The following is a 21,955-nucleotide window of genomic DNA, read 5'->3' as shown; positions in this document are numbered from 1 at the left end:
TATATCCAAGACCAAATTTGGCTGCTCAGTGGCTTTTGAAAGTTTGAATCTGACTGGTTGCTATGGACAACGGCCCCACTGTTCTGCACATATACTATGATCTCCTGCAAATATTTTGAAATATGGATAACAATATGACCACCTATCCACTCATTACATCTTGTGTTCTTACAAGCATGCGGATAACAAAACTTTACTTACAAGTAATGCACATCCCAACGTGGTCGCAGCCCAAGGTCAGATAGCAACAGGTAAGCTTGGCTGGCTTGAATCTTCACTTGCATCTCAATTTTTATTGTCAAAATGTCATTTTCTTCATGTGTTAATACCCTGATCTGAAAGATTGAAAAATGTCAAGACCACAGGTGAAGTAAACAATATTACAATGGGGTAAGATATTAGGCAGCGAGTGAACAGGTAGTTTTTAAAGTATGTGTGTTGGAAGAGTGAGAGGCTGTGACAAAGGTCAATCTGTGATGGCTAGATTACTTTTTGGGTTTTCCTGGTATGCAGAGGTAAGCTCATAAAAAGAGTGGTCTAACCTGTTCAGGACGCAGGGCGTATGCATACGCCCTGCATCCCGAGTCCTTAAGGACTGAGGGCATATGGATACGCCCATGGGAATTCCGGTCCTCGGATCGGGATGCCTGCTGAAATCATTCCTGAGTCCCCCCATGTCGGCGATCTGAGAAAATCGCATATCAATTCAGACATGCGATTTTCTCCAATTCCGGGCTGATCGGGTCTCTGGTGACCCGATCACCCGGAAAATAGGGATGATCGGAGTTGTCAGTGACAGCCCCGATCAGCCTAAGGGATAGGAGTGAGGTCGCAGAGCTGCGATCTCCTCCTATCCCTTGCCATTAGTCAGAACTGAATTCTGACCAATGGCAGCGCAGGACAGGGGGTTGCCATGGAAACCCCCCGTTCTGCCCACCCCTGGATGTCGGGCAGAACGGGGGGGGGGGGGGGGAGAGAAGATGGAGAGAAGATGGAGGCCTTTACCTGAGGACCAGATGCGTGGGGCTCGGCGATCATCGCAGACATCCAGCGGAGATAACGGCTCAGGTAGGGAATCGACAGTGGGGGAGGGGGGGGGAGAAATGAAAGTGAAAGTAATGTGATCTTTACTGTGGCAACCACTAGGAAGGCTGTCTGGGCATACTGGGAGTTGTAGTTTTGCAACATCTGGAGGGTCACAGTTTGGTGACCACTGTTACAGTGGTGCCCAAACTGTAGCCCTCCAGATGTTGCCAAACTACAACTCTCAGCATGCCTGGACTGCCCAGGCATGCTGGGAGTTGTAGTTCTGTAACATCTGTCCCTTCAGATTTAGCAATTTTCATAAATTTTTTGAAAATTGCTGCTCTACTTTGAAGCCCTCTAATTTTTTCAAAAAGTAAAAATATGTCCATTTTATGATGCCAACATAAAGTGGACATATTGTATATAAAAATAAAATTTATTTGGTATATCCATTTCCCTTACAAGTAGAGAGCTTCAAAGTTAGAAAAATGCAAAATTTAAGACATTTTGGGATTTTTCACCAAAAAAGGATGCAAATAACGCCGAAAATTTACCACCAAAATAAAGTAGAATAGGTCACGAAAAAACTCTCAGAATCAGAATATTTGGTAAAAGCGTTTTCGCGTTATTAATTCGTAAAGCGACGGTGGTCAGAATTGCGAAAAAGGGCTGCGTCCTTATGGGGTTAAGGAAGGATTACTTGTGGGTTGGCAACATTTTTATAGATAGCTAAGGCCTACTCCTGTACATGGAGGTGAAAGCTAGCCCATCTGGTCCATTCCAAAAGATAAGGTACTGGAGCAAAAAGTGATGAAAAATTCAAGGGGTATTCTTTTATGTAAAAATGTGCTCAGGTTTGATGAAAACTAAAAACCTTCTTTGCTCCTGCTGTTCCCTTGAAGCTGGTTTCCTTGCACAGCGCTTCTTGTGTTTCGGGTTGGCGCATGCATTACCCACTCAGTCAATCAATGGCTGAAGCGGAACACCTCAACACCTGTGTGATGGAACTTGCTCTGGGAGAATAGCGGTCCCAGCACAAACAAGGAAGGCAAATTGGCTAATTTAATAATTTTCCCTCCAACCTCACCACATTTTTACATAAAAATAACAAATTGGAATGCCCCTTTAAGGACACATTCACACTGTGCTGTAGATATGATGATTTGTTCAATCATTTAGTTTTACAGCTTCCATAGTCTTCAATGGGGAATGCTAAAGACTGCATTGCAACTGGGAAATAAGTAGCGTCATTTTACTTTTTAGAGCGGTCCGGCTTGAACACTCACATTAAAAATCAATCATTAACCACCTGTATAAACCATGGAGGACATTTATCATTGTTGTCTTTAGAAAGTAAGGTTTAAAGTAATTTTTTGCTTAGATTTTGCTTATGTGAGACATATATACTATCAAAGAGGGTTGATAAATTTGGCACACGAGCAAAAACAATAAGTCACTTCAGGACACCACTTTGTTTCCTCCTTTTCTCTGCAACTTTTCTGCTTAAAAAGTTGTGCGACTTTGTGAGACTTGAAAAGTTCCCTCCAAAGGGATTTTTGTAAGCCAGGCTTACCTGGCTTTGACTTGCAACATTTTGGAGAGGTTTGCAACTTTATGCCTACATGCGACATTCACACCTCAAAGTGGAAACTGAAAGTTGTTTAGGTAAGACTGTTTGCTACTGTGGTGAGGGTGCGATGAGGGCAGATGTTATTACCCTAGGAGCAGATGGCAGTAACCCCTTGTATTTGTGATGCCAGGGCCTGGTTTAACCTCTGCACCACCCGAAGGTATGCCGCTGGATCGTGGGCTAGGCGCGGGGGCAAATAATGACTCAGATGCCAAGTTATGGAACAATGGCACCTTTACTGAGGTAAACAGGTGTAAGTCTTGACAGCTCCGTTAGGCCCATGGAGGCGACCAGTGACTTCAGAGACTCTAGGGATCGCTGGGACTTCTAGTGGATCTGGACAATTTTCCGCAGGCCCACGCCGACTTGGTACAGACTGATCTTTACTGACTTGAATAGACTGACTTCACCCATATGTAGCTTACCAGGTTTTGACGTTCACCTGTGGGGCACTGGATTAGTGGAAGCGAGGCAGGCCTTGGGCCTCCTCAGGACACCAGACACTCAGCACTAAACTAACTAGCTAGCTCCTCCCAGGGTTTATATGGGGGAGACTGGAGGGGTCCCATAGGTTACCCTATATGTCTCGTGATCACTGGTACACACATTGCAACAGTATTTAAAGGCACATAACAGTATTAGACATAATACATAACACCAGGTATAATTAACCATTTACACTACATGGATTAAAGGAGGACTCAGGAGACACTGCAATAGAGTCCACCTGACAGGACAGCAAGGGTACAGGAGTGCAAGTCCTGTACTGAGCTACCACACTATATGCATACTCACAAAGGGTCACAAAAATATAAAATAAAAGTGTTTAGGTGCATGTGCAACATTTTGTGCTTCCAAAGTTAAAAAAAAAAAAAAAAAAAAAAAAAAAAAAAAAAGCAATGATTTATCTTCTCCCAAGTCAATTTGCTATAACTAAACACTCCTTAAGCCCTGTTGAAGACCAAGCACACCAAGCATGCCTAGCAAATACATCTTCATTTACTACAAATTAGTTTTCTTCCTGTTATAGGCCAAACTTAGTCTACAATTCTGAGAATGGCCACTGCAAAGAAATATGACTGCACCTAAACAAAGGCTGTAAAGAGGCAGTAGAGTTCCTACAGTTTTAGGCGATTTCTGGGCACAAGACAGGGTTCAAATATTGGAGGATATAGGATTTAAAAAGTGTTGGTTGAGCAATCCTATGAACACTAGAGGGCACTGTTGAACTTTGAAATGACAATATATAATGCACATTTGAGTCTTATGTGAGAACATGATTTTTGTAATCAGCCTTAAAGATTTTGACAAGATGGTGAACCACCAACTTGTATGATACTGAATATAAAATGATAAAAGCCATAAAGGAACATTCCAGGAAACACTGTGCTATGTGTTGTGTAGGATCTGAGAAGGCAATACATGACAGTTTTGGTGCTCTTTTAATCCATGTAAATTTTTCGTTAATGTAGTTTTAAAAACCACATTCACATTGTGAATCGGCAGTGTCTGAACTCACCCTTAGTTTTAAAGGGGTATTCGAGCCAAATCCATCTTATCCCCTATCCAAAGGAAAGCTATTTCTTTCCGGGACTGGAGATGTGCCACCTCCCCATCCCCCATTCATTGGTTGTCATGTCCCCTCCCATAGACATGAATGGAGAGGGCATGGCGTCACGTCTCCAGTCCCGGAAAGAAAGTTTTCTTAGACTGGAGACGCAGCTCTGCATAAAATGCGGGTGCTGCACAGAGATCGCAGGGATCCCAGTAGTGGGCCCCCTACGATCAGACATCTTACTCCCTATCCTTTGGATAGGGGATAAGATGTATTTTTCCAGAATACCCCTTTAAATTGTTTGCTCAAGATTTGCTAACATTTTTCAGGTCATTTACAGAGGAAGGACAAACCAATAAGTGACAATGTAAACTTACATTTTTCTTTGTGCTGGTCAATTCCCATCCATCACTGGAGGCCAGGACAGTCAGTGTAGCAACATTATTGTAACTGAGATAGGCCTAAAGTAGCACAAGAGAATAGAAAACAATCAGCCAATATACTCAATCTACTAGGTATGCTATAAAGATGTAGGGGCAAGAAGATCCAGTTTTTGGCCATAACCATGTTTTACTCATGTTTTTGCAATGTGGATGTTAGGGGCACAATTTAAATAGTCAGAAATCTGACTTATCGATAATTATTTTTGTTTGTTTTTTCTGGAGTCCACCATGACAGCCAGAGATGGTCTCCTTGGACCTAATAGGAACAGAGTTTAAAAGCCCATCCCCTACCACACCTCCTTTGTGTTTTACAAATTACCCTTTAGGGACAGAATAAGATGAATAATTAAACACAAAACCAATAATCATAATCATAATAAGGGGGTATAAAAGGGCTGTCATGACTCAAAAAAAACGAATTATCGGTACTAGGGATAGACAGATTATCGGTATGGCCGATAATCACGATTTTGGGCATTATCGGTATCGGCAATTACCATGCTGATAAGCCGATAATGCCCACCCCCCCGCGGAGTATCGGTATAAGTTATCAGCTATCGGCCCTAACCTCCACCGATTATTGTATCGGCCATAAAAAAACGATATTGGTCGATCCCTAATCGGTACGTCATAATTCTGACTTTATTCTTCATCCAACATAACAGCCACCAGAGAAATACTAATTAGGGCAGGACAATAGCATACAACACTTTCCTACCAAAAGAAAGGGCCTAGCTGATAGGTCAAGCCTATAATGTTTGATAAAGGTATGGGAACTAGACCAGGTGGCAGCTGTGCAGATTTGGTCAATAGATGCAGCAGACTTTTCAGCCCATGAAGCAGACATGGCTCTAGTAGAATGAGCCTTCAACCCTTTTGGGACTGGTTCCCCTTTGGATGTGTAAACTTCCAAGATGACTGTTTTGAACCACTTAGCGATTGAACTTTTAGAGGCTTTCTTGCCTTTGTTAGGCCCCTGAAACTGACATAGTAAGTTATCTTGTCTCCCAGGGTTAGTTACTTCTAAATAGCTTAGAAGACATCTAACATCTAGTGTGTGAAAAAGTTATCACAAAAAGATGGAAGTACAATCTCTTGAGATCTGTGGAAATTAGAAACAACTTTTGGCAAGAAGGCAGGGTCCAACCTCAGAGTTACTCTGTCATCTGAGACAGTCATAAGGTTCTCTTATAGATCGAGCCTGAATTTCTCCAATTCTATGGGCAGTCGTAATTGCAATTAGGAAAGCAGTTTTGAGTGTCAAGAATATAAGATATTTGATCCAAATTTCAAAGGGAGAAACTGTCAGGCCTGAAAGAACCAAAATAAGATAAGATTCCAGGAGGTTGTTCGGGTTGAAATTAGGTTTGATTCTGGCTAAAGCTCTAAAGAAACATTTGATCCATCGACGATCTGGGATTTGCTGATCAAACACTGCACCCAAAACTGCCACCTAGACTTTAAGGGTACTTACCGAAAGGCCTTTTTCAAACCCTTCCTGTAAGTCAAGAATACAGGGGATATCAGGTTTGGATAGATTCAATTCTTTAGGAGCGACCCATTCTACAAAATTCCTCCAGATCTTCATAGATTTTTCCAGTTTTTTTTTAGACGAGTAGCAACAACCTTATCAGATAAATCCCTTTGTTTTAAAAGGGACTTAGAATCCAGGCAGTAAGCTGTAGATTTTGAATGCCCTGACGACACTGTACCCTGAAGAAAGATTGTCCATTAAAGGAAGAGGGTTGTCTATTGCTAGGCTCTTCAGAAGGCAGAACTGGCCCCCTTTTAGACAAGGGGATTGGAGGAAATGCATAGGCGAGGGAAAAGTTCCAAGTTTGGGCCAACGCATCCACTGCCTCCAGATTGTCCCTTGGATCCAGGGAGAAGCACTTGCCCACTTTCGCATTCTTCCAGGATGCAAATAGATCTATGAAAGGAGATCCCCACTTGTTTATTAGAGACTGAAAGACCAGAGGGTTGAGAGACCACTCTCCTGTGTCCACTGTCCTCTGACTTAGAAAATCCACCAAACTGCAGGAGCCCTTTAGATGAGCTGCAGTGAGAGGCTACATTCCTTTCTGACCAGAAAAATTCTTGAGGAGATCGCTTGCAGAGCTCTGTTTTGTGCCTCCTTGATGTCTGATGAATGCTACTGCTATAGAAATGTTTGATAAATCGAGACATTAAAGTGTACTCAGATACTTGGCAGCCTGTGATTCCCATATTGCTCTCAACTCCTTGTAATTTGAGGAAACCGTTGGCTCCCCAACCCCAGGTGCTGGTGCCTTATTTTCTAATCTGGGTACCAAAAAAACTCCCTTCAAGTTTGCATCCCTGAGCCACCAGTTTAAAGACCTTGACACCCTGGGAGACAATTGAAAGCTCTTCCAATGAAAATTGGGTTGTCCCAAACCGCTAGAGTTTGTGCTTGCAGCATTCTCAAATTGAATTGTCCCCATTGGACAGCTGGAATAGTGGAAGTCATTTCTCTCAACACTGGCATAGCTTCCCTTACTGACAGTCCTTTTTTCTGGAATTTTGACATTTTTTCCTGAAGGGAAACTTTTCTTTCAGAAGGGTTGTTGACTTAACCACAGAAAGAAGTTTCTGGGAATGGTTCTGGAGATTGTAGAGTATCAGGTCTTATTTTTCTATAGTTCTGATCCATCCTAGATTTTGTAAACAGCAAATTACTTAATGTTGATTTTTTAAGAGATCTGGAGAACTTGCCGAAATCAGGAGATCGTCCAGATAGGGAATTATAACAATATCTTTTAGTCTTAAAGGCAATTACTTCTACCATCAATTTTGTGAACAACCTGGAGGCTGATGCAATCCCGAATGGAAGGGCTACAAATTGGAAGTGAAGAATCTCCCCATTGTGACAAACTGCAAATCTGAGATACTTCTGGAAGTTCACATGAATAAGCAAATGGAAGTATGCGTCCTTCTAATCTAACGTTATCATAAGAGCCCCTGATGAAATCATTGGGATTGCCGTTTTTAGAGATTCCATTTTACATTTTTTGTACACAATAAACTTGTTTAGAAACTTAGTTTATTTTAGTACGGAAAGCCATTTGGTATGGGGACTAGGAACAGGGAATAGTGACCCTGGCCTTAGTATGGAACCTGAGAAATGGCTCCTAACTGCAGCAAATTGTTAACACCTTCTAACAGCCTGTTCTGAAGAAAAGCCGTTTTTGAGACTAGAAATCTTGGAGGAGGGAGAGCAGAAAATGCTATCCTGTATCCAGAGTTTATTAAATTCAGGCTCCAGGAATTCGTAGTAATTTCCCTCCACTGGTAAAGAAAAAAAAAACTTTAGTTTCCCTCCTACCGGCCTCCCGTCATTGTTTTTGGGGGGCTGGGAAGGGTTAAGGATACATTATTTTCCTTTAACCACCCCCTCCCCCTTGGGATAGCTCCATCTTCCAAATTTATCTTACCTCTACAATTGGAAAACTTGTGGGGACAACTTTCCAGAATGTCATCCAGTACTTGACCAAACATCACCTTACCTACACAGGGAATACAATTTAAATTTTTAAGTATTATCACCTTTCCAGTTCTTTAGCCATAAGGCCCTTCTTGAAGAATTGGAAAGAGTGGCAGATTTGGCTGCCAACCTGACCGTTTCCACTAAAGCATCTGCAAGAAAACCCGCTGCAAGTTTTAACATGGGAACAGATGACAAAAGATCTTCTCTTGGCGTCTAATTTTCAATGTGATCCTCTAATTGAGAGGGCCACACATACAAGGCTCTAGCCATACTTGTGGCTGCAATATTAGGATTTAGAACTGCAGATGTGGCTTCCCAAGTTTTGCACAAGAGCCCATCCATTTTACGATCCATAGGATCTATTAATTGGGAAGAATCTTCAAACGGGAGAGACATTTTCATTACTACTTTTGCAACCTGTACGCCTACTTTAGGAATCTCAGACCAGAGTTCCACCTCCTTATCAAACTGAAACCAGGTTTTAAATTCTTTAGATATAAAATCTTTTCTCCGGCTACTGCCATTTATCAACAATAATGTTTTTAATGTTTTCATGTACAGGAAAAACAATTTTCCTGGGCCTCAATCCACCAAACATTTCATCCTGTGTAGTCATAGGATGTTCCTCATGTAAACCCATAACATCCCTAACTGCTTTAAGTAGAATCTCTATCAGTTCAGAAAATATACTTTTTTTTCAGTATTTTCCGGTTTAGAGGGCCTTGGAGATATTTTGCCTTCTTCAGTGCCCGCTGTCAGATCTAGATGATAGCTCCTGTTGAGTCAGAATCTACCACCAGTTTAGGTTTTTTAGATGGTGGCTGAAAATCCCCAGACCTTCGAGAACTTCACCCCCTCTAGGGATACTAGGCAGCACACGGGTTCAACAATACTCCTTGATTTAAAATCATAGACCTAAATCCAGGGGTGATTTGAGAAGTATTAGTAGGCAAGTACCAGTAGCAACGAAGCAACATTTGTGGAGGGATCCGAACTAGCAAAAGCCAGAAATATAGTAACAGCAGGAGGAACATTCACAGATGACTGCTTGAAGTAGGATTTAAATTAAAGCCCGCCAAAAATACTTTTATTTCTTGGTGAATAAGTGATTGCATATCTTCAGAAATATAAGGTTTCTCCTCTTGTACCACTTTAGATATACAAAGCTTGTAAAGCTGTTTTTTATATTCAACAGGTAATTTAGCGGAACACACTACACATTTTCAAACTTTCATTTTGGATTTTTGCGAAAGGTTCCTTATCTCCCTAAAGAAAAAAAGGACCCGCATATAAGAAGCTAAACAAGAGGAGAAGTATTTGTGGCAAAAACTATGCAGGAAAATACTCATAGTAGCTGGAGAAAGAAGCTGCTCCATAGGATTCACCTTGGAAGCCTGTGAGTCCATGGTGGCCACAGCATAATCCTAGACTAAGAAACCCACTGTATTTCCTACCTCTATATATACAAACAGGAATTCAAATTTTGGCGCCCTCTGATGTCACTTTCGCCCCTGTGGCACCTTCGCACAGCCTGGAACTTCCGGACGCCAACACATGCGCCCAGCTTCCCCCAGACCACAATCAGAGCTGCACACAGCAGGAACCACCGGCCGGGGGAAAACCAGAGACTGGGAGCCGACAGCAGGCCCCGCCAGATTAGCAGCAGACAGCCCGCATGGAGCTCCTCCAGCACCAGAGGTATGAGCAGCCCGCACGAGCACGGAGCACACAGGCGGTGGATACATTTAAAGTATCCTACCATGGGGACATATAGCTCCACTGGTGCGCAGTACCCCACACTACACGGAGGCAGAGAAGATCACTTCTCTGACCAAAGGGGGATAAGGATTAGGGAGCCCAAGAAGGGGATCGCAACTCACCCAGGGGGGGGGGGGGGGGGAACTTCTAAAAAAAATATATATATTCCCAGAGTCCACCAGACCCCAGACCTCTGTCCTGGATCTAATAGGAACAGGAAAACAATGAGGAGGTGTGGGAGGGGAGGGGCTTTTAAACTCTGTTCCTGTTCCTATTAGGTCCAAGGGGAACATCTCTCTGGTGGCTGTCATGGTGGACGAAGAATAAAGATCAGCGTTTTTCTCAACCAAGTACCTCTAGCCATTGCACAACTACAACTCCCAGCATGCCTGGACAAAAACCACACCACAAAGCCATGGAAACCTACCTGGTTGCATTTGTCCCAAGGAATGGAGATAGGTTTTTCTGGCTTGTTGGTCAGGATGTATTTTCTTTAAGGAACAAAAAAAAAAAAAAAAAAAGCAGAAGAGTTTTTATAGAAGGGAAAAAAACGTTATATTTGCATTTGTTTCAAATTTTTTTTTTGTAGAGTCAACATTTCTAAGGTGGGGGGGTGCATTTTAAAACTTAAAGGGGTACTCTGCCCCTGGCATCTTGTCCCTTATCCAAAGGATAGGGGATAAGATGTGAGATCGCCGCGGTCCCGCTGCTTGGGACCCCAGGGATCACCGCTGCGGCACCCCGCCATCATTACTGCACAGAGCGAGTTCGCTCTGTGCGTAATGACGGGTGATACAGGGGCCGGAGCAGCGTGACGTCATGGCTCCGCCCCTCATGACATCACGGCCCGTCCCCTTAATGCAAGTCTATGGCAGGGGAGGTGACGACCGCCACGCCCCCTCCCATAGACTTGTATTGACGAGGCGGGCCATGACATCACGAGGGGCGGAGCCGTGACGTAACTATGCTCCGGCCCCTGTGTTGCGATCTCTCTCTGCGCAGTAATGATAGCGGGGTGCTGCAGCAGCGATCCCCGGGGTCCCCAGCAGCGGGACCCTGGCGATCTGACATCTTATCCCCTATACTTTGGATAGGGGATAAGATGTCTAGGGGCGGAGTACCCCTTTAAGGGGTTGTCTTGTTGAATTTTTTTTAAAAGACTGCTGTTTTGATATTATCCGGTCCCTATCACCATTTCCCGGTTCCTTCTTGACACAAGCACAGTGATACAGAGAGGGCACTTAAAATGTTAGTGAGGTAGTAAAGGGTGTGCTGGTACTTTTAGTCAATCATTCAAGGGCAGGGAAAGACATGTCACAGGTGGCTAGGTTGAGTATGAACTTCAAGTGTCCTCTAGATTCTCTACATGATTTGTTAAGGGTGTTCAGTCTGAACTGATTTGTATAGTCCATGTCCCCTGGGGGCTTGCTAAATTTGGGAAGGGTTAGATTTGCTTAGGGGCCCTTGCTCAGTGATTCTCCCCTCAGTCATTAAAACATTTCAGAAGAAAAGTCCCCTAGATCAGGGTAAAGACTGCACACAGCATACTGTAGTTCTCTGCCTAGTGGCCCTAGTAAGCCTTAAACTACGATCTGACTCCAGTCTGTAAATCCACAAGCCCTGAAGCAGTATAGCCTTTGCCTTGAATCAAGGAAAGCTGGACTTAAATAGGTGTCATAATTAGCTCCCTATATACTTAAAAGTTCTGACGTATTTTGGTGAATACCAGAGACTAGGTTAATTACAGCAATGCTGTTCTGTTCCACCAGAGGTGACAGCAGAGAGCAGACTGAGTTTTAAAGTAAGCCAATGGGTTTTCCAGAAAATTTTACCATCTGCCATTACCTGGTAACATAGTGCAATTTAACAGTACAATATGTTTAAAATACAGTATGACATGGTTAGTGGATGCTTCATTAAATCCTACAAAAAAAAATAAAAAAAATAAAACACATATTGGGACTTGCACAAGGAAATGCCTTAGAGAGTCACTGTGGCCAGTAATTGGTTGAGGGGGCTTTTCCTGTCTGTTGCGGTACAACCCAAAGAGCCCAGGAAGGGAAGATATGCTTGGACACAGCAAGTATCAGAATGGTCGTTGCAGGGAATCTAGGGTGTGAGACCCTCTTTACTTTAAAGCATAACTGTCATATCCCACAAAAAAACTAAAATAAAAAATCTGTACAAGCTGCTGCAGGACTGGTTACTGTCCCAGTAGGTATGGAGACCCCTATTGGTGGGGGTTATAGGGGCCATTTTCTTTAATATCCCCCCCCCCACCAAAAAAAATAAATAACCATCGTCCATTAGAAAAGATGTGTAATTTTCGAATATAGTTTGTGTTCCATTTTGAAGGAATTTCAAAGGCTGCTTGGTCAATGAATTGGAAGAGAGATCAGAAACATTCACACTTTTCCATTAACATGATAAATAAGCTTTATAGAGTACCTGTCATGGGCTTGCTAAATTGTTTAATCCTCCCAGTTCACTCCCTTGTCAAGATGACCCACGACCAGCCTTTATTTTATTTATTTTTTTTTTTTTTTTTTTTTTTTTTATAGTTTTCTACCTTGATATTGTTCTGTATAATCTGCTCAGTCTTCATGAGCTCCACAGACTGGAAAGTGGTGTTCCCCAGCATGTGTTACATCATCTGAAGCCCTGCTGGGGAGAACTTCATCCTTCAGTGTAAGATGGGCTATGATTGACCAAGAACGCACACACCCCTCAGCTCTCAGCACTGAACTCTGCAGTGTGTCAGCCCTGTCCAGCAGCTTCCAAAGGGAGCAGAAATATTCAGCACAATGCACTGAAGGCATGACTACAGTTTAGCTAAGGGAAAGGCAGCTGAAATATTCAGCTTTATACACTAAACTGTAATGATCTGAGGTCCCACCTGTATTTCCTGACTTGTCTCTGCCAGGCTGCTGCAGGAGACAATCTGCAAGCAAGACCGCAGGCAGGACTAGAAGGAGGTCCCTTGGTGACCAAACTTTTAGGGGTTAATTTAACACAAAGTTACATATGTATTAAGTATATTAGGCTAGACAACAACCTTAATTAATAACAGGTACAATTTATTCCCATAAACTTCCTTTAAATCTAAGGCCAAACCTGTGTTCTATTGACAACATATGTTCATCCATCTACGGGATATGACAATATATGAGGACGGGATATGAAGTCAAAAGCTTCCTCTGTTTGTTTTCCTTCCCAACAAGGATTAGGAAGGAAAAACCGGGCAATGCCGGGTACTCAGCTAGTGGGAAATATAAAGCACAGATTTTACTTCTATCTGCTGGATTCAATTTAGTTTTTTTCGCCCAAACAACCTATGTGGGGCAATAGCTTAGATAGAAAAAAAAAAAAAGGGTCTCTAAAGCAAGTAGTTTTTTGGTATACAGTACCTTGCTACGCGTATTTTCCTTCGTGCAATGGCTCCACGAAACCTTCGGATACTGTCCTGAGGTAAAGTAAATGTGGGTGTAAATTCGTGTTAATTATAAGTGTAAGGTGATATTGTAACTTGAAGGACCACTGTATGTATATGTATGTGATATATAATCACACACACATATACACACACACGTGTGTGGGATGAATTCACACAAGGCAGATCAGTTAAAGAAATTTATGCAACTGCCCTATTTATCTCAGATATTCCTTTTAAATAAATGGAACAGATTTTCAGAGCAGAAATGTCCGCAGCAAATATGACACAAGAACCCATCCTAAGAAAGGATTGTTTTCACCCTTTTTTTTTTTATAATAAGTGTTAATGCAGAGTTAGGATATCACTGCAGACATGTTATCAACCTTGGCAGAACATTGCTTCAAAAGGTACAAAGATTAATCCAATTACTTCTAATAAAAAATCTTAATCCTTCCAGTACTTCGCTGCTGTATAATACAGAGGAAGTTGTTTTCTTTTTAAATTTCTTTCCAGTCTGACCACAGTGCTCTCTTCTGACACCTCTGTCCCTGTCAGGAACTGTCCAGAGCAGGAGAGGTTTGCTATGGGGATTTGCTCCTACTCTTGACAGTTCCTGACATGGAATGAGGTGTCAGCAGAGAGCACTGTGGTCAGACAGAAAGAACTACACAACTTTCTCTGGAACATACAGCAGCTGATAAGTAATTGAAGGATTAAGATTTTTAAATATAAGTAACTTACAAATCTCAAAGGGGTACTGGTGCAAGAAAGTTAAAGATTCCTTTGTTTTAGAATCTACTAGTGCTCAAGTTCTGCCTGATACAATGTTGGGCATCACTCATGTGGCAGACGGGTCTATGGTGGCATATGGATTAGTATGTAGAACAGTGGTCTCAAACTGTGGCCCTCCAGATGCAGCAAAAAGTCAACTTCTAGCATGCTGGGAGTTGAAGTTTCGCATCTTCTGGAGGGCCACATTTTGAGACCACTAATGTAGAGGTACAGTAACCTCTGATACAGCCATATGAATAAGGCCTGGGAGGATTATATACAACTGCGTATGTCATTTTCAGTTATAAACCTTAATGTAAGTATATAGTACATTACTTTATACCTTAGTAGAGGCTTTGACTCTGGGGAACAATATATACTCTTTATTGGCATCAAGGGCTTGGTAAATCAGGAAAGCACTATTAATATGGCGCGGCTTGCCTTCAGTCCATTCCTCACAGTTATAGGCTTCCACACGGACACCAACCTCCACACTGTAAGTAAGCAAATAACCAATGTCAACGGTGTATACTACTATTACACACCAGTGACCATATGCATTAATATCAGAAGGTATCTGCATCCCATGGTACGGCAGAATTTTAGTTTATTGCAGTCATTGTAATGCTGGAATGTGAAGAGACAAGTACTTTTGATTGCAGAATAACCAGGGCTCAAGTATTGCAGGAAAGCATGGGAACTGAGTTCCTGCACTTTCCAAAGCAGGAACACCATTCCCATTAGCAGGAGCAGTCCTTTAGAAGAAATCTTGGGTGAGCGCCCACATTTTTTTTTCCAGGACTTGACCCCCAAGTATAACCAAATACGTAACAAAACTACTTCCAAAAATATACTCTAACAGTGAATTAAATTAGCTGAAAAATGTAATAATAATTTTTCAGCAACAGTGAAACTCCATGGACGGTGCATCTAGTAAATAAGGGTAAGCTGTAACAGCAAGCACAAGCCATGGATCAGGTCATGAAAAACCTAACAACTGAAACTATACTGAATGCAGTTACAAGTATTTTATATTTGCAGTTCTATACACAATTTTCATAGAAAGCCAATTACTCTGTTGTATACTTAAGGGGTACTCTTCTGGTGGTAAAAAATTCTCTCAAATCAACTGGTGCTAGAAAGTATACAGATTTGTAAATTACTTATCTGCTGTATACTACACAGGAAGTAGAGTTCTTTCCAGTCTGACCACAGTGCTCTCTGCTGACACCTCTGTCTGTGTCAGGAACTGTCCAGAGTAGGAGCAAATCCCCATAGCAAACCTCTCATGCTCTGGACAGTTAGGCAGGATTAAGATTATTATTTTTTTTTTATAGAAGTAATTTACAGATCTGTTTAGCTTTCTGGCACCAGTTGCTTTGAAGAAAATTGTTTTCCACCGGAGTACCCCTTTAAAGTTGTCAGAAATAATTTACAAAACTGTTTAACTTTCTATTTAAAAATCTTAATCCTTCCAGTATTTATCAGCTGCTGAATGCACCACAAGAAGTTGTGTAGTTCTTTTCTGTCTGACACCTCTGTCCATGTCAGGAACTGTCCAGAGTGGATAGGTTTGCTATTGGGATTTGCTCCTATTCTGGACAGTTCCTGACATGGACAGAGGTGGCAGCAGAGAGCACTGTGGTCAGACTAAAAAGAAATTCAAAAAGAAAAGAACTTCATGTGGATCATACAGCAGCTGATAAGTACCAGAAGTAATTTACAAGTCTAACTTTCTGGCACCAGTAAAAAATAATTTTTCCAGCGGAGTACCCCTTTAAATGATTTCTCTGGGGACCAAGAATTATTCAGTATGCCATGTGCGTAGAAGGTGGATGACTGCACAGTGGGGGGGAATTAATCATTGGTTTTACCTTTGTTTTGTGGTGTAAATTTGTCACACGGTTTGTCTCAGATGATTTAGAGACTTCATTGCGGCTTTTTCTTTAGAAGACATTAAAAAACCATACAAAGTTGCAATTTTACCTGATATCATGCTGTGGTCAGAAATTTATGATATGCAACATTTCATTTTGTCGCATCTTTTGGCGTAACCGCACTAAGGCTGCATTCACATCTCGTTTACTACATACGGGTGCCGGATCCGGCTGGGGGAGGGGAAAACCAGGCGCTCCCGTACCCCAGCCGGATCAGCCCGTAAGTCCATTTACTTTAATGAGCCGCCCGTAGCCGACCGGAGTCAAACGGTGACTCCGGTCGGCTCAGTTTTGACCTGTATGCGGTTTCCTGACCGGACCTCAAACCGTAGTATACTACGGTATTAGGTCCGGTCCAAAACCGCGTACGGGTCAAAACTGAGCCGACCGGAGTCACCGTTTGACTCTGGTCGGCTACAGGCGGTCCGGGCATGCTGGGAGTTGTAGTTTTGCAACATCTGGAGGTCTGCAGGTTGAAGACCACTGATCTATAAGATAGTATAAGAAAAGGGTAAAACTTTCTATTATGTCACCATAGTTAACCAAAATAAATATTAAGTTAACAGAACAGTGCAAGAAACTCTGGGCTCTCACAAAATACGGTTTTGCATGAGGTTGAGTAAATAGGAGCTACAAGTGCCTCTAGAGCATTTCTGATCTGAAGCATTAAAGTGGTAGCATCACCTTTTTTGAAAAGTGTTATTCACAATCGCCCGAAACACCAGTCTGTCTCCTACAGTGGATGGACCTCTGAACTTGAACATGTCCACAGACTTCAGAATTGCATGTGTACGACAAAGACGGCTGTGGAGGAGGGGAAAAAATATATATACAAGTGCATGCTTAGAGCTGTACATTTTATTGCAAATTCTGCTGGACCTTTAAAGGGGTACTCCGGTGAAAACCTTTTTTCTTTTAAATCAACTGGTGCCAGAAAGTTAAAAAGATTTGTAAATTACTTCTATTAAAAAATCTTAATCCTTCCTGTACTTATTAGCTGCTGAATACTACAGAGGAAATTCTTCTCTTTTTGGAATTCTCTCTGATGACATCACGAGCAGAGTGCTCTTTGCTGACGTCATTATAATAATAACTCTATTTATTGTTGTCCTTAGTGGGATTTGAACCCAAGGCCCCAGCACTGCAGCAGTGCTAACCACTGAGCCACCATGCTGCCCTTAGCATACATCTGCTATGCACAGTTGCTAAAATGGACAGAGATGTCAGCAGAGAGCTCTGTGGTCGTGATGTCATCAGTGTTCCAAAAAGAAAGGAATTTCGTCTGTAGCATTCAGCAGCTTATAAGTACTAGAAGGATTAAGATTTTTTAATAGAAGTAATTTACAAATGTGTTTAACTTTCTGGCACCAGTTGATTTAAAAGAAAAAAGGTTTTCACCGGAGTACCCCTTTAAGTTAAAACAAAAAAAATGTAAAAAAATACTACCACAAAAGAACTTCTAACATTACATATATTACTTAACCGCTTGACCAAAAAATGTTGTACGCTTATCTAGCTTTAGTCTAATCGAATCTTTGCCAAAATTTTGCAGCAATTCACCTGGCAGAGATGTTTGCTACCGTTTCCATCCAGGCCATGATTTGCCCTCCAAAGGTGTTTCCCTGATGGTTTGCATGGGGTGGGAGAACCAGTTCTATACTTTCTACACGAGTGCAGTCTGTAGAGACCTTGTTATTGTCATTTTCCCAATCTGCATCTGGAAATAAAAAGATTAAGTATAAATAAAAAGTATAATTTAATATAAGGCAAATAGATTTAGTCTTTTATATAATACAGTGGTCCCTCAAGTTACAATATTAATTGGTTCCAGGACGACAGTTGTATGTTGAAACCATTGTATGTTGAGACCAGAACTCTATGGAAACCTGGTAATTGGTTCTAAAGCCACCAAAATGTCATCCAAAATAGGAAAAAGTGAGAATTAAAGAAAAATCAGTAGATAACATATAGATAAAGCAAGTACTTACATATAAAAGTAAGAAAGATCTACTGGGAGCTGTAATCACTGTCTATGTCAGTGTTTCCAAAGCAGGCAGCCTCCAGCTGTTGCAAAACTACAACTCCCAGCATGCCCGGACAGCCTTTGGCTGTCCGGGCATGCTGAGAGTTGTAGTTTTGCAACAGCTGGGGGCACCCTGCTTGGGAAGCACTGGTCTATGCAGAGGACAGGATCCTGTACAGTACACAGTGTCCTAAAAAGTAACATGGAGCCGCCCTCACCTGGTGTCCAAAGGAGCAGCTAACCCTGGTACAGGTAAAGAGTACAGAACATGTAATACCTCCCTGTACTGTATTGGGTGCTACCAGACACCAGGCAGTGCATGCACTTCAGTAATACAGGAGTTTTACCAGTGAATGCCCATTCTGATTGGTCATTTCATTGACATGTTTCACAGATCTGGACTGTCTGTACATTGTATGTTGAGTCTGGTTTCACCTTACAATGGTCCAGAAAAGAACATTGTATGTTGAAACTATTGTATGTTGAGGCCATTGTAAGTTGAGGGATCAATGTATATGTTTTATATAATATAATACTGTTAATATATGCATACCATACTATATGCTGAAGAATAGACTTTCCATTACATTCATGCCTCATATGGGACAACTCCCAACCCCAACATAAGGGTGTTTCCAGTAAATAAGATTAATCAAGATATAATTGAAAAGATGCACAAGTTTCTGATTTTCCCACAAATTTAGTATTTGTTTGCCTTGAATGAACATGGAAACACTTCTTTACATTCAGAGCAAACTTTTACATAGCAAGTCCTAATTTCTGCTAAGCAATGTAGACATTTGTATCCCTTTTAGGTAGTGCTCTGTAAGCCAAACAGCCTGGAATCCAGAGGCTGCAATACTTACTGACTTTGGCTATGTTCACATGGTGGAATTTCCGCAAAGAAAGTTTGTGCGGACATTCCCCAGACAGCGGAGCGACAGCAGAACATGCCGGCACTAGGACCGCTCAGAAATGTGCCGTCTCATAGATGGAAATGCATTTCCGAGCAGAATCCGCAAAAACATTGAACAGGGTCAATATGTCTTTACGGAAAGCCGGAATCAGGATTTCTGCTGCAGATGTTGCTGGCGCTGAAAATCTGCCATGTGCACAGTGCAGCAGAATCCCGGAATGTCCGTGAGGAATATTCATGTGGAATTTTGCAAGGACATTTTGCGTATGAACATAGCCGTAAAGTAATAGAAAGGTGTGTGCGGCTGCTGCTCATTGATATAGTGATTGTCTCACTCAGAAAGTGGGAAAGTGATCAAGACACTTTGCTCACCGTGAAGCTGTCAATACATACTGGAGTGCACAGTAGCAATCATGTGGGCCTTAAAGGGGTACTCCGGTGCTTACACATCTTATCCCCTATAGCTATCACGCCCCCTCCCGTAGGCTTGCATTGAGGGGCGGAGCATGACATCACACGGGGGCGGAGGCGTGACGTCACATGCCGCTGGCCCTGCGGTCGAGCGTAATCAGACCCGGAGCGAACATGCTCCGGGGACTGATTACAAACGGGGTGCCGCGTGCATGATCACGGGCGTCCCCAGCTGCGGGACTCCCGGGATCAGGCATCTTATCCCCTATCCTTTGGATAGGGGATAAGATGTGTAAGCACGGGAGTACCCCTTTAAAGGGGCACTCTGGTGACTTTTTTAAAATCAGCTGGTGCCAGAAAGTTAGATTTTTACATGACTTCTATTTAAAAATCTTAATACTTCCAGTACTTAGCTGCTGTATGCTCCACAGGAAGTTTTTATTTTCAGATTTCTTCTGTCTTACCTCAGTGCTCTCTGCTGACACCTCTGTCCATGTCAGGAACTGTCCTGCGCAGGAGAGGTTTGCTATGGGGATTTGTTCCTGCTCTGGACAGTTCCTGACACGGACAGAGGTGTCAGCAGAGAGCACTGTGGTCAGACAGAAAAGAAATCTAAAAATAAAAAAGAACTTCCTGTGTAGCATAGAGCAGCTGATAAGTACTGTAAAGATTAAGATTTTTAAATAAACGTAATTTGCAAATCTAACTTTCTGGCACCAGTTAAAAAAATAAAATAAAATAAGTCCCCTTTAATGCACAGCATGCTAGAGTGTATCGTGAAGTGAGACTAGAAAGCAAGCGCAAGAGCTATGAGCAGATGCCACTGACATCTCAGCAATTATGCTGATCGCTGCATTTTAGAGATTGCATGTTAGGAGAGGTACCAGTCCGCTCTCCGTTTTCCATGGCAACCAGAGGCCTTCTGTATCCTCCGTGCTGGCTATTGAGCGATCTTCTCTTAGAGTGTCTCAGGCAGGCAGAACGCTAATGTAACTGAGCAATGCTATTTAATAGCATACCATTGTTCGGTATAAGCAGTCTAATGATTGCTTGTTAACGTCCCCTTTAAAAAATTACATATTAAATAAGAAAAAAAGCCCCTACCTTATTAAAAAGTCAAGTCGCCCCTTTTCCCATTTTTATAGATCCATTATAGAAAAAACCCATACAGCTGCTAAATGTTGATCTGGTTCTGGAAGCATTCTGTTATATTTGTTGGGGAGTAAAAGCCCGTATGAGTCCTTGCAACATCTGAAACGGGCTTTTACTCACTAGATAAGATTTAGCTGCTGCAAGAAATATCCTACACTTCAACCCAAAATTTTGGAATATGTCTTTTTTCTGAACATTGCGCCTAGTTAGACTACTGAGGACTTTTTTTTTCTTCAATATATGAGAATATTGTTAAACACTCACATATACAGTGATCCCTCAACTTACAATGGCCTCAACATACAATAGTTTCAACATACAATGGTCTTTTCTGGACCATTGTAACTTGAAACCAGACTCCACATACAATGCTATGGAATCTGCAAAACATGTCAATGGCTGGAGGAACCGACCAATCAGAATGGATATTTCACTGGTAAAACCACTGTATTCCTAAAGTGCAGGCACTGACTGACAGTACAGGGAGGTATTACATGTTCTGTACTACATTTAACCTATGCCATGGTTAGGGCAGCTCCATTTTACTTTTTTTAGGGCATTGTGTGTACTGTACAGGACCCTGAAGAAGCTCCTGTCCTCTACATAGACCAGTGTTTCCCCAACGATGGTGCCTCCAGCTGTCGCAAAACTACAACTCCCAGCATTCTGGGAGTTGTAGTTTTGCAACAGTTTGAGGCACCATGGTTGGGAAACACTGCCTTACAGCAATAAGTCATCACTCTTATCTATCATGGCTCAGGTTTATAATGAAAGCCATAGCACTCTGCTAGATTTTATGAAAACCGGGTGATTAAATCTTCTATTGGGGGAATGGGCTTTTTTTTTTTAGAAGACTTAATGCTTTGATTACTTATACTGATCGGTTAGGTTTGACCTCTGCTAGTAGAGTGTCTGAGGATTAGAAGATTGCCTTGTGGCTAGTAAAGGCCTCCAGCTGCCATAAAAACTAATTAACACCCCGCAAATATGTTGGAGGTGTCAACTGGGCACCCAACAAGTGCGGCACCTGTTCTTCAATATACAAAAGAAAAAAGTTGTCATCCGCTCACCCTTCCACAAAATGCCTTGATAAAGGGTCCTCCCAAAACGAGTCGGTGTTTTACATGTTATTTTACCTCTTCCCTTTTTCTACATGTTTTTAACCCCTTAAGGAAGCAGCTCATTTTCACCTTAAGGACGCAGCCTTTTTTTGCAAATCTGACCACTGTCACTTTATATATTAAAATGCTGCTGGGAGTTGTAGTTTTGCAACAGCTGGAGGTAGCCTGGTTGGAAAACACTGGTCTATGTAAACAGCTCCCAGCAGATCTTTGTTATATATGTAAGGATTTGCTTTATCTATATTACTTATCTACTTATTATTCTTTAATCCTC

General features: G+C 42.0%; 1 protein-coding gene across 1 annotated transcript in view; it reads right to left on the bottom strand.

Moving 5' to 3' along the window:
• ACOT12 (acyl-CoA thioesterase 12) overlaps nucleotides 1-21,955 on the bottom strand; it is a 51,528-nt gene that overhangs the window by 11,673 nt on the left and 17,900 nt on the right. The window contains exons 6-12 of the mRNA XM_056539259.1: nucleotides 17,619-17,775; nucleotides 16,743-16,862; nucleotides 14,465-14,615; nucleotides 13,325-13,380; nucleotides 10,345-10,408; nucleotides 4,589-4,672; nucleotides 202-335 (exon numbers count right to left, since the gene is read on the bottom strand). Of these exons, the coding sequence (XP_056395234.1) occupies nucleotides 202-335; nucleotides 4,589-4,672; nucleotides 10,345-10,408; nucleotides 13,325-13,380; nucleotides 14,465-14,615; nucleotides 16,743-16,862; nucleotides 17,619-17,775 (766 nt within the window). The remainder of the gene's footprint in view (nucleotides 1-201; nucleotides 336-4,588; nucleotides 4,673-10,344; nucleotides 10,409-13,324; nucleotides 13,381-14,464; nucleotides 14,616-16,742; nucleotides 16,863-17,618; nucleotides 17,776-21,955) is intronic.

This window comes from Hyla sarda, chromosome 1 (assembly GCF_029499605.1).
Source record: "Hyla sarda isolate aHylSar1 chromosome 1, aHylSar1.hap1, whole genome shotgun sequence".
Taxonomy (NCBI): domain Eukaryota; kingdom Metazoa; phylum Chordata; class Amphibia; order Anura; family Hylidae; genus Hyla; species Hyla sarda.
This window is presented reverse-complemented; position numbering and strand designations above follow the sequence as displayed.